The sequence below is a fragment of the Ctenocephalides felis genome, unplaced genomic scaffold (genome assembly GCF_003426905.1).
Source record: "Ctenocephalides felis isolate EL2017-DRISC unplaced genomic scaffold, ASM342690v1 CF-g0.4_SCAFFOLD_03573, whole genome shotgun sequence".
Classification (NCBI taxonomy): Eukaryota; Metazoa; Arthropoda; class Insecta; order Siphonaptera; family Pulicidae; genus Ctenocephalides; species Ctenocephalides felis.
The window spans coordinates 4,979,632-4,993,871 of NW_020539727.1; the positions used below are offsets into that span (position 1 = coordinate 4,979,632).

General features: G+C 28.8%; 1 protein-coding gene across 1 annotated transcript in view; it reads right to left on the reverse strand.

The window, feature by feature from the left end:
* Positions 1 to 642: 642 nt before the first annotated feature.
* The window catches only part of LOC113389439, a 29,129-nt gene continuing 15,531 nt past the window's right edge, over positions 643 to 14,240 (reverse strand). The window contains exons 2-5 of the mRNA XM_026626472.1: positions 7,004 to 7,173; positions 3,764 to 4,072; positions 899 to 1,012; positions 643 to 651 (exon numbers count right to left, since the gene is read on the reverse strand). Of these exons, the coding sequence (XP_026482257.1) occupies positions 643 to 651; positions 899 to 1,012; positions 3,764 to 4,072; positions 7,004 to 7,173 (602 nt within the window). The remainder of the gene's footprint in view (positions 652 to 898; positions 1,013 to 3,763; positions 4,073 to 7,003; positions 7,174 to 14,240) is intronic.

The following is a 14,240-nucleotide window of genomic DNA, read 5'->3' on the forward strand; positions in this document are numbered from 1 at the left end:
ACAAAATTGATACACATTATTATAATATATGATAATTTGATGTGCATATGTCTAGTGATCATTTTTGGCCACCAAATGTTTTTTTTATTTTTTTTACTAGACAACGAAATCGTCAGGTCTGCCTTCCCAAAATTTAATCAGTTCTCCATCTTGTCAATATAAATAAAATGTTTTTTGAATTATTAAAATCGGACACTCCATTCTCTTAAAAGCTAAGTTACCGTTTTCAGCACTTTTTGCCCCGTATCTTCGGAACGGCTAGACCTGCCTTCGCCAAAAACTAATCAGCACGTCCGTCTCCTTATCAATACGAATCGAATACTTTTTAAATCATTCTAATCAGATGATCGGTGTTCCCGAAATCGTCGACGAAAATTTGTATCCGCACACACACACATACACGCACACACACACACATACACACACATACATCCATTTTTTCTGAAGTATGCCAAAATCTTCAAAAACCTCAAAAACGTAAAGATATATAACAAAGTTAAAAATAAAATTAGCAAATCGGATTTTCTGGCGAAAATACAAACTTTTCCTTCGGGAAGCAAATAAACCCGTTTTTATCTTTAAACTCTAAATTTTTAATTTTCATCATTATATATTTATTAATTAAAAAATTATTCACAAAACTTATTCCTCCTAAAAACATTAAAATAAAAATATTTTAATATTTATTTGACTAAATATGTCATATTTCACAACAAATATGAAACTTATTTCACTCTACTTTAATTGAAGCTAACTTTTCTAGTTATAAAAGGTACACTATACACACTCGGCGATGCAGTTGGATTTTTGTCTGATTCAAAAATGAAACTTCTTAAATTTTACTGTCAAAATAAGAGAAAGTTATAATAAATATTATGCCTAATAATGTTGAAATTACCGGACTTTTGTGCTCAGAACTTCGGGAGCAGGCGCGCTGCTGCTCCTTGGAGACTCTATGGCGCGCCCAAATGTGCAGGAGAAGTGCAATACTACATGGGACGCATACTGTCACCTAATGGAAAGAAATATATGTAAATATATATTTGTATATATACATATATTTATATATATATATATATATATATATATATATATATTTAATTTGGAGATATGAACAAACAACACTCTTTTTGCACTAATTTATTAAATAATAATTGTTACAAACGTTTCGAGACTAGGTTTGTCTCATCATCAGTGTGTTATAATTAAAAAAATTTTAAAATATGGAAATCTAAATTAGCATGTTGTGTTTTTCATTACAAGTCGTTCACTGCACGCTGCTCTTTTAATATCAACTGTCTTCGGTATTCGTATTCTCTCCTACTTGAAAACCACTTGAAATTGTAAAGTCACTCAATCAGATAGGAAAGAAAGGATTAGGGTCCAGTTGAAAAATAGATGTCGTTAGGAGAAAAAATATTCTATGATGAGATGGTTTGTTTATAAGATTTGTTATACATTGTTATAATTAAAAGTGTATGTACATCTATATATAAGCTACAAAGTATGAATGAGATTCAGATATGTATCATGTAATATATTGGTATCTGTCCGTAAATTTACTGTGTTACTTGTATGGGCTATTAACATCGATTCTGCAATACTTCTTTTAAATAAATCTTGTTCATAATATAAAATGTGCGAATTATTGAAATCGAAACTATGGCTGTTAGAGATAGCGTGGTCTACAAGTGTACTTTTTTGTTGTATGTTATTATTTTTACTTTGTTTGCTTTGTAATTCGTGCTGTCTTAATCTTTTTTCTAAATTTTGACATGTTTGCCCAATATAAAATGACTCACAGTTCAAACAGTTTATTTTGTACACCACATCTTTTCTTTTTTTAGTAGATGTATTGTCTTTAATGTTTGTGTATATGTCTTGCAGTTGTAGTAAGGGTGACACGGATATGTTAATATTATGTTTATTAAAAAGCCTTTTAGATAAAAGGTGTAAATCTTTGTCTATATAAGGAAAATTCACCAAACATTTATTTTCTGATACAGACAAGTGATTTGAGCAATGTGTGGTTATTGATTGTTTGTCTAATAAAAATTTAATTCTATTTTTAATTATTGGACTGATTATTTTGTAAGGGAAACTATTCATGAGTAATGTGTTAATGACTAATTTGATATTGTGATTATGAAATTTTGGGTTAGATAAAAGAATTGCATGGTCTACTAAACTGAGAACTGTGGATATCTTTATGTTGAGAGGTGTAAAAGAATTAAAATTAATATACCTGCCTGACCAGCTATCTTTCCTGAACCAATTGGTAATGCAAATACCGCCGTCGTTAATGAGCTGAACATCAAGAAAATGTATAGAGTTATCTTTTTCTAATTCTTGTGTAAATTGTAAATGAGGATTATAATTATTAAATTTTTGAAATATGTTCTCTGTATCATTTTTGTTAATTAATAAAAGCGTGTCATCGACATATCGAAAATATAGTAGTCGTTTGCAAATTGTAGAATTCAACACACTGTTCTCTAAATCTTGTAGCACTAAGTCTGCTAAAACGGGACTTAAAGGACTTCCCATAGGACATCCTCTAATCATAGTATAAAATTTATTATTGAATTGGAAATATGAGGCCTTCAGTAGTAAATCTATTCCAGAAATGAATATTTCGAGAGGTAGTGAAGTGTATTCAACAATTTGCAACCATCTCCTCCTAATGGCGGTTCATATTTCCAAATTAATATCTATTATCCACTAAGAATACATTTGTTATATATATATATATATATATATATATATATACTAGATAACCCGACAGACGTTGTCCTGTACCCTTGTCTACAATTTTTTAATATAATATACTAGTATTTACCGTTTACCTAAAAATAATAATTATATCAAAAGATGTAAAGAAATTATATATTGAAAAAAAAAAACTATATTGAAAATTTAATATCCAAATCTTGTGTTGACGCCCCCTAAGACGTGCGCTCGTATTTTTCGCATGCATCGCACTAAATGTAGGACCGGCCCTAATTATTTCCTAATTTCATATAAGTGAATTAATTTGTCATATCCAGTTCATGTGTGTATCATTCAATCTGCCATACATAAACTGTATTTTATATTATTTTAATTTCTGGCTGCTTTTTGGCAATAATAATGTTGACATTTCATTTTTTTATTCATAATCATAAATTTATTACACATATTCTAGTATTGTCATAATTAAATTGAAATTGAAATTATTGTTATAAGTAAATTGATATTTATGGTAGATGATAATTTTCATTTATTCGATTATTCGATTTTTTCTCGCCATCGTAAGAACCATCCTTGGACACCAACGAACATTTAAAAAAAAATTGGCCAAATTGGTCCAGGCGTTGTTGAATTATGCGCTTACCAACACATTTTGCCAGTCATTTTTATATATAAGATAGATATATAAATTGAAAGGTTTTCTCAGATGGTGAAATATTATAAAAAAGTTGTTTTTTGGGCGTCCATCCATTAATTGAAACTATTTTATTGAAGTAAAATATTTTATTATCAAACGTTTCGGGTCCTGATTTGACCCATCCTCAGTGCATACAAATAATTTGAAAAAAAAACAAAAATCACGGAAAATATAATGCACCAATTACTATACAATTTACAAAGCACGAATTTTTAAAAAACTATTAAAATAAATAATAAATTAAAATAAAATAAATGGAAAGGTTTTAAAAAACAAACTCTTCTCATCGAGACATGTTATATGTTTCTACATATAATTAATTATCAATTAACTTACCAATAAAGCTATAGGCCCCGCCCGCGTTTCATCCGTATCATCCAGCTGTCTTCCCAGTTTCCTAAATCTCCTGGCACAATAATCTAAGCCAGGAAATCCATCGTTCATAGTTTCTCTTGTAATTGATTTGCCTTTTAATATAATTAAGTCTTCAGCTTCCTGATTCTTCATGATTTGAGGCACCGAGCAGACCATGACGCAAACTAACCAAACCAGGGCTATCGAGCAGGCGCACCTTGCTGGTGTCAGGAAGACTTTGTTGGATGGTCGATCAGGATAAACGCGGGATAGGTTTTCTCCTGCTATAAGCTAAAAAAAAAATAGAAAATGAAATTATTATTAAGAATTTCATCAATTTTAATTTGGAAACAATTTTGCCAAAGATGGATATCAAATAAAAACATCTTTGATTATTTCAATTTCTAGTCTTTAGTCGTTTAGTCCAATGTAGAATTATGTTGCCTCTTGTCAAGATATTACTCAATTAAGGATATAATGCATCATCAGCAAATGAAGCATAAATTCCATGAAAAAACAGAACACCATACTACCTATAGTCCAGTCATTTAAGCTTAAATTAGGTAAGAATCTTGGAATTCGAGATACCCAGCTGTAAGCCTATAAATACTTGTATATTGTTACCCTAAAAGTTGTGTCAAAACCTACTTATGGTAAAGTGTCAATACCATATGTAGGTTTTGAGACAACTTTAGGGTGTCAATATACTAGTATTTACAGACTTACAGCTGGGTATCTCGAATTCCGAGGTGAACTCACTATAATGAAAGGACTACTAGGGGGAAGTCCCCGAGTGTCGGACACCTAAGGTTATTTATAAAGAAATCAAAAATATTTTACGAAATGTTTATTAAATTATGACTTATGTTAGATAAAGTTAGAAATCAAACTAAATTAACAAAAACGCAATCTTTGCTAAACAATAATTAATACTATCAATCAAACTTTGGTAACAAACAATATGATTTTACAAAGTGGCACCTAGTATCAGACATTTCAAAATAATCAGCATTGAAGAAATATGTAGCCAACTCCACACTCTGGAATGTTTGCACATTTGTGACGAATATTCTTAGATATTATAAAAAAAAATCACTAATTATCCACCCTTTTGGCTGGGCCACACCGATGCTCTCAGCTGAAGAATTCATCATAAGATTTTGATTATTTGACTTGAAAAAACAAAAAAAGGGGGTATGTAGTGACCGTTAGCACTCATACAGAACAAAATTAAATAATTAGAATAAATTACGTAAATTCTCACAAGAAATATCAATATGTTTACTGTCCGGCGCTAAGGGACGACTTATTAGCGACCAGTGCTAAGGGACAGACAATTTTGTGCATTTGGTGATACCTACTAAAATTGCTTAAAATATTTAATAATTTTCTACCATTTTACAGATAACAAAATATAAATGCACGAATACACTAGAATTACTTCCGTTGCACCTCGCACAGATAGTTACATGAAGTCGCCGAAATTGTCGATAAAATCGGAGAAATGATCGAAGTTGACCTTAAAAGAGTTTTATTCTAATAAACCAAACTTAATTCTTTATCCCTAACTTAATGTTAACCAAAAATCTTTCAACTATTGTTAGAAAATGAGTTATAACCGGGCTATTAAAAAAATAAAACTTCTTATACTAATTATTTATCTTTGGTATTGATGCAGTAAATATATAAGATTATTGAATTTTTTAATAGTTTTTGAATTTCTTATATTAAATATTATGAATTAAATAAGGCAGTATGAACGCTTATTTTGGAATAAGAAATAAAGTTTATGATTTAAAACTAGAGTTTATATCTTTAGAGGTTAGACGGTGAGAATTTAACATATTGAAGTGTCTTTATTTTCTCTGTCCTACTTGACTACTCATTTTAATTTATTATTCAGGATATCATTCGAGCCTATAAACTCTAAAAATTCACATTTATAATCATCACGTTTTATGTGCTTTATTCCATGAACTTTTTGTTTGGAGTAAGATCATATAAATTAAACCAAAAATTTTCCACTTGTCGCGTGAGGTATGTTTTCAATTCAGTTCTCATGTTCATGAGTTCAAACTTAAATTCGAACAATCGAAACAGTATATTTTATTATCTTTATTTGATGTAATATTAGACACTTTATATAAGTATAATAAAATAAATTTTCGTTCTACACATCAATAGCATATAGAAAATATTTTCTTCAATTTCATTTGCAATTTGATAAGTCAGTGTTTATAAATGACAAGTTCATATATCTTTAATTTTGATTAATGGATATTTATAAATTATCAAGTATAAATGAAAAAGGAGTAATTATATTTGATTTGTCACTAGTTCATTTTTCATTCTAAAACAAACAATATGGTAAAATTTAAAATTTATATGGTGATATTTAATTGTAATGATACGATTTCGCAGGCCTCCAAAAACAAATGCTGTTAGACAGAATTAAAAACTAAGATTCATAAGGCTACAAATAATTCGAAACAACTTTACATATTTGTACTATGTTTTCACTTATTTGAATTAATTATTAAATGTCTCTAACTATTTTTCAACATTATCTCATAGGGTAAAAAGGACACGCCACTCCAATAATATTTGAAAGTAGAGGGAAAATGATGTATAATAAGCCATCACTTTAATTCTTACTACATTTACATTGGCAAAGGTATACGTAGGTTTATGTATATGAACAATAAAAAATAGTAAACACAAATGTAAATTAATTATTAAATAAATAAGTTATAAAATAAATAGTTACCCCAACAGATAAATATTTCTGACAAAATACAAAATCAAGGTTATATACAGTATTATCTCTGTAAAAGAATTATCCATGAAATTTATATTTCATACCTTTATGGAGTAAAAAGATCTAGGTAAAACAATGTTGAAAAACAGCATTTAATACACGTTTCTACAATGATGAATTACCTGGGAGTTTTACTGAACTTAACCAGATAGTTGTTTGATATGTGTTATTTGTTGTGACATAACTGGTTTGGTTTTCACAATATAATTGTTCAAAGTTAAATCGGCCCTATGTGCCTCACCCTATCCTATATTTATAAATAATAATATTTTGGTTCAAAGCAATAGGTGAACCCATGTACGTTACATTAATTTAGGATCTGAATTCCGTATTTTTACCATATCACTTTATATTATAACCAATTTATTTTTTTCGTGTCTCTCAAGTATCAATTTTACACTTACGGCCATGGTAAATGCGGTCACCAAAAAACTTGTAGAAGCCAGAAACCACTGAAATCTGCATAATGCTATGGAATCGTCTGCTCCTGCCAAGAGGACCACTGCCGAGGATGGCACTAGAAGACCACTGATGAGAAGATCAGACAGGGCTGCATTCACCACAAATGCATTGCCTGAAATGAAAAATAAAATAATGAACTATAATCTAGGATAATAAAATAATCTAGGATATTTCAAACAGTTATATTCTAATGCAAATAAAAAAAATCCGATCACTATGAAAACGCAACTCAAAATACATGAGGACCATTCAAAAGTGGAAACATCGGGTAGTACGATTAATTTTCACGATATCATTTTTCAAAAATATCCGCAATATATGTCCTAAAACCAAAATAACTTATTAATGAGATGAAAATAAATATTGTATATGATTCAACTGTTTTTTTTAGGCTGATATATATATATTATATATATATATATATATATATATATATTATATCTATATATATATATATATATTAGGGTGGTCCTTAAAGTGGTCATTTTCGAATTTACTTGCTCCCAGGGGCTCAAATTGTTCCAAATAGATAAAAAAAAATTCTCTGAAAGTTTTAGCTCTTAATATTAACGTTTAGATAGAGCGCAAAGTTTTGTATGGAAATGGCATGGAAAAATTTTCAAAAATTTTAAAAATGCTTTTTAGATGCAATTTAGCGAACAAATTAATTAATAAAACTCATTCATTTGTCGCTAAGTTATACCTAAAACATTTTTTTTAATTTTCAAATTTTTTTCCATGCTCTTTCCATCCAAAGTTTGATTAAATTGCGCGCTATCTAAACGTTAATATTAAGAACTAAAACTTTCAGAAAATTGTTTTTTATCAATTTGGAACCATTTGAGCCCCTGGGAGCAAGAAAATTCGAAAATGATCATTTTAAGGACCACCCTAATATATATATATATATATATATATATATATATATATATAATAGGTTTAGTATTGATCTCCTATATTATATTTTAATAAAAGTAAATCTTAACACGATATCGCAATCAGAAAACTTTACTGTAACTAGTTTAAAGTGGTATTTAGCCTTAAGGCAAGTTGCATGAACTTCCCGAAATGTGTCAGAATTGACTTAATCATTCGAAATTGAAATTTAGATATTTAGACAAATTTTCAACGTTTATTTTAAAAATAAAGTAATCGCTTTCAATTATAACTAAACATTGCGATTTTGAATAGAATTTTCTCAAACATATCTGTTCGGACGTATTGTCGTTTTATTGTATTGGCCATGAAGGTGACAATCTTCATGGCATTGAGGTTTTACACAGAACGGTTGCTAGTTACTCCCCTGGTAGAAGGAGTAGCGGAGAGTTTAATGCGAATAATTGTTCACTTCTAAAAGTAAAGTCCGCTTAACAACATGAATAATAAATAAAAGATAAATATATTTTCTTTCATTATAACGTAGGTATTTAATACTGTCCACAGCTAGAAGGGTTTAATTATAACCCAACAACCTGAGTTAATCAAAGGAGAGTTTTAAATAATTTCATAACTACATATAAATTACTTGTAATTATATTAATTATATTGCACAGACACTATAGTGCTTCTATGCCCTAAAATTGTAGCTTATTATTTTAAATTTATAGAATTGATAAAGTTTGAGTCATCACATCACAAAAGCAACTTTTGACACAAATTTTGACAATAATATTTTCTCAAACTTTGATGTATTTTTAACATTAAACTATCTATCTATTTTAGTATGTTTTATAAGACCATGATATCTATTGCAAAAAAAGATTCATAAAAATAGGCAAAAAAATTTGTTTCAACAGTTAATATTAAGAAAATGGCTCGGTAAATTTTTACCTAAAACTAATCAGTATCATTACCAGCCAATATCTTTCAAAGAGTTTTTTGAAATCGATTCAGAATTGAGAGCTAAAACGTGGGCGAAAAATTTTTACTTTTCTACTATTTACATAAAAGCGGCTCAGCCGATCGTCGCACAAAACTGAGAAAAGATAATCCACACCGAAATATATCAATTGGCTTTTAAATTTTTAAAATCGGTTCAGGCGTTTTTGAGAAAACGTCGATCAAAGGTTTAATTTTGTCAAATGTCAAAGAAACGATACTAATTTTTGCAAACTTTGACGATTTTTCAAAATTAAACGACTTGTCGTAGGGTCGTAATATTTTAGTATGATCTACAAGACTATGGTATCTACCGTCAAAAAAAAATCATAAAAATCGTCGAATTTTTTTTTTTAAAAACTTTATTACAAGAAAACGGCCCGGCCGATCTTTACCAAAAACTAATCAGCACGATTCCCAATCAATATCTATCGAACGGTTTTTGAATTTTCAAAATCGATTCAGAATTGCGGGCTAAAACGTGGACGAAAAAATTTTCACTTTTCTGCGATTTACAAAGAAACGGCTTGGCTGATCGTCGCGCAATCGTGATACATCGAATGTTTTTTAAATTTTTGAAATCGGTCCAGCCGTTTTTGAGAAAACGTCGTCTGTTCACACACACATATACTATTTCCGAATTTGGTTTCATTCCATTTAGCGAATCGGATTTTCTTATAAAAACATAAATATCTCCTTCGGGAAGTTAACAATGACAATAATTTTTGTTACATAGAAATAAAAAAAAATTGGCCATCCGTAATTTTACTTTATTTTGGACTTGTTTTTATTATTTATTTCCTTAGGTAAATAAAACTAGTATTACTTATGAGATATAGTTAACAATATTGTTCTTGTTAATTAATTAATAAGATACTGAATGCCAATAAATAAAACAATCTCTGTACAATATTGACAATATCACTCATAAATCTGTCATTTCTCTGCTCAAATATTCAGTTTTTCCATGTGCAATGCAACAGTACTGCGACCTACTTTGTAACGTATCAACCTATTTGACTGCTTTTGCATGACACGAATAGTTATTTAATCGCTTTTGTATAACTCCATTATATAGATGAAATTCAAAAATGGCTTTACTATGACATTTGTGTATTGTATAAAATATTTGATTACTCTGGAGAATTATAAAATTATTAGCAACACCCGGTAATTGCAGAAAGCTACCATAAAGTTTAATTTCCCTGAGGTTCGTTCCTGAAGGGAGTAGATCATTAATATAGTGTAGTAAGTATATATTTAAGTTTTTTCCATAGGATCTGCCAAATAACTTTTGAAGTAAAACTTCTTTAGGCTCGACTTGGGTGTAAATCCGTACAAATGCAACGGAAGTGCGTTACGGCAGATAAGAGTCCATAAGATAAGAGTCGAGTGCCAATGATTCGTTATTCGCCCTCGATGATATCATTTCTATACGGGTCGATTGTGATTAGTTGTCGTGTATGTGAATAGAGATCTGTCCTTGTATGGGTACCGGCTTCGATGTTGTATGCGTACCGATACCAACAAGGAAATCGGCATAGATAAATAAACATTTTAAAGTTACATCGTAGTACTAATCTTGATTTAATGAAAAATGCCTGAATCAAAAAAATATTTTACCCTGTTCCTTAAAAATAATAAAACCAATTAAACATTTGTGCCGTGTACTAAACGTAAGTTTATTGATTAGAAATTATTTCTATATTATTCGTAGTTTCTATAAATCTTTGAAGTTATTAAAATGGAAAATATTTTTAGGCAAGACAGATATTACAGCTGTTCCAAGAATGAGATTATATCACCAGCGAAAAAGTACAACCAAAAGTCAATGAATGTATGTTAATTTTAATTACATGAAGCTCTTCAATCACAATTACATGATAAGTGAAGTTGCAAAAACAATATTTGTTTAGGCGTTGTTTAACACAATCAACTGTGTAAACGAATATTATAGAAATTATTAATCAGCAATTACTTTATTTCTCTAATGAAGGTTCATTTCAAAATGCTAATTACAATGACAAACCGATCATGTCATATTTGAAGTTTGACTTTAATTACATTATTATTTTTGAATATTATACATATTTTTAATGCTATTATAAATATATAATTCATAATTTATCATTATATAAATGTGTATAATGGTTGACGCTAATAAATGTGTGCATCACAAGTGTTACCACATTACTAATAAACATTATTCAAAATTGTTATTTTTGCCTAAATACCATCTTGTACAGTAGCAAATAAGTTTTACTTCAATGGCGTGTGAACCTTATGACACTCTTTTTCTAAAATTCTTTATTGGTTTTTAATGATAAAACAGAAACTGATTCAAAGTGGCATAATTGCTTCGTTTTCTTTTATACTCATTAATAATCCACAAATATCTGTTATTCAAAATTTGAGATACACAAACTTGTGTTATCACAAATGAACATTGAATTATATTAAATTTCAGATAAAGTTTAGGCGAAATATATGCTATATGATATATGGTGATGTCGAGAATGCAAATTTGTTTTCACTATAGTCAGATAAAGAGGATAATATTACACCATCTATAGATAACAAACTATACTGTTTCGATTGTTACAATTTTTGTTAGTTAATTCATGAACATGAGAACTCAATGGAAAATATATCTCAAAATCAACGCCAGTACAAGTGGAAATAATTTTTGTTTAATAATTCACATAATCTTTTTCTAAACAAAAAGTTTGTGAATTACATAAATTACATTACATAAATACGTGGTAAATATAATGAAATTTAACAGCTTTTTTAACGTGCTTTTTTATTGAAACTTAGCATGGCAATAGAGTTCATGATCTAAAATTCAAAACAAACATCCTAAATTATTATAGTTCAAAAGTGATTGAGTAATAAAAATACATCAAACTTTGGAATGATGGGTCGCGCTTAGGACATTATAACTAACACAATTAAAGATAATAGATATTTAAGGATTTTTGAAAAAAAAACTTTTTTAGATAATTACATTTTTTCTTAATTATTTTAATTTTTTTTGTCAAAGCAATTGCGCTGTGTAGCTCTTTAAGAGACCAAATATCGAAGTTTCAAAACCTATAAAAATGTAAATAAAATTTGTACTTATTATTAAAATCTCTATAAAATATCTGATTCTTTGATGTGCATATGTCTAATGTCATTTTGGACTTCCAAATACAATTTTTCTTTTTATCTTTTTCTTTGATTCTTCTAAACCGCTGGACCAGTCTTTCCAAAAATTTTATAAGTTCGTCATGCCATCAAAGGATGTAAATGCTTTTTGAAAAATTCAAATTGGACGGTCCGTTTCAACAAAACCTGAATTACCATTTTTGACATTTCTTTGCTCAGTATCTTCGAAACGGTTGGACCTGCCTTTATCAGAAACTAATCAGCACATTTTCCCGTCAATAGGAATCGAATATTTTTTTAATCATTCAAATCGGTTGTAACCGTACATACATACAAACATACACATACAATACAAATACAAATACAAATACATCATTTTTTTCTGAGCTACGCCAAAACGTTCAGAAACCTTTGAAACGTGAAGATATGCAAAAATATCCATTTTGGATTCTTTTGCGTTTACTATAATTTACCCAACGGAATGTTAAATATTTTTGAATAAAATATATTTCAAAGCTATTTGATAATCCTCAAAAAAGATAAAAATCTGTCTATAATATCAGGCGTGTTATTATTAGTATTAATAAAGAAAAATAAATATTGCGTCTTTAGTTTATTGTTTTTGTTTATAAGATTTGTTCAATATAAATAGAATTTAAAAAAGTCAACGTCAAAGAAAACAAATTAAATATCATTGTTTTCGTAATCCGAAAAGATTGCGTACCTCTGCCTTAAATTATATCTATTATATAGCTATCGAAGTCTTGTGATGGTTTTCTCGATAATATTTATTTATTCACCGAATTTCTAAAATTGTCTTAATTTTTTTAATCAATTATTATAACTTACCATATGCGAAGTTAGTAATAACTGAACCAATAGAAATAACAATAGTAACTAGATGGTATTAGTTTTTGCCTTGAGGCAAGTTACATGAACTTTCCGATATGTGTAAATAATCGACTTAATCAATAAAAAATAAAATAATTTATCAGTGATTTCGAGTGGGTTTATTACATATAATTGAAAACGAACGAAAACGTTAACTCGGAGTATTATCTAAAAACAAAATTTCTAAAATCAAAAATTTTTATAATTGAACCAGTTTCCGTAGGACTTTCATGGTTCAGTATGTTCATTAAGACCATGCACTCTATCGTTATACCAAGTATATCGTCTAATTTCAATTTTAACAAACATCAGAAAAACTATTCATTTTCCCAAACTTTGATGAATTTTAAAAATTAAACTACTTGTAAGGTCGTAAAATTTCAGTAAGTTCTATAAGACTATGATATATATATATATATATATATATATCGCCAAAAAAGTTCCATAAAAATCGGATTAAATTTGTTTTTCAGCTGTTAATGTATATAGATTATTTGCACAAGATTTTGTCTTTAGCTTAAACAGATACATTTCTAATAAATTTACTTTCTATCGTATCAATTTTAAGAATATATATTTTAACTTCTTACAACCCTTAAGTTATAAAACCCTAAAACAATACAAAAACATGAAAGGCAATGACCCATCGTTGACCTTTCTGGGTTGATACAATACGACTGAATTCTCAAGTCGGCAGCAGTCGTCTTCGATCGACTGGTCATCGGTCAGCTACATTCTACTACAATCAAGTAATAAAGGTAGGGGCTGGTGTTTATGAATATATAAAAATTATAAAGATGTTGGTTACACCCAAGTTATCAGAATGTTTTTAGAAAAATCAAATATTCTGATTATTTCTGGAAAGATCAAAGTATTCAGATTACTTCTGGAAAGATCCAAGTATTCTATATATTATTAGAAACATCCGAATATTCAGATTATTTTTAGAAAGATCCAAGTATTCAGTTTATTTCTAGAATAATCTTAGTATTCAAATTATTTCCTTAAAAATATCCAAGTGTTCAGAATATTTTTAGAAAGATCCAATTATTAACTTCCCGAAGGAGAAGTTTATGTTTTTATCAGAAAATCCGATTCGCTAATATTATGTTTTCTCCACGCTTCAAGCCATTCTGAATCGAATGAGACCAAATTTGGAAAAGTTTGTTCCAAATGTGTAGGTAAACAGATTTTTAGCCGTAAATCGACGTTTTCTCATAAACAGCTGGACCAATTTCAAAAATTTAAAAGCCATTCGAT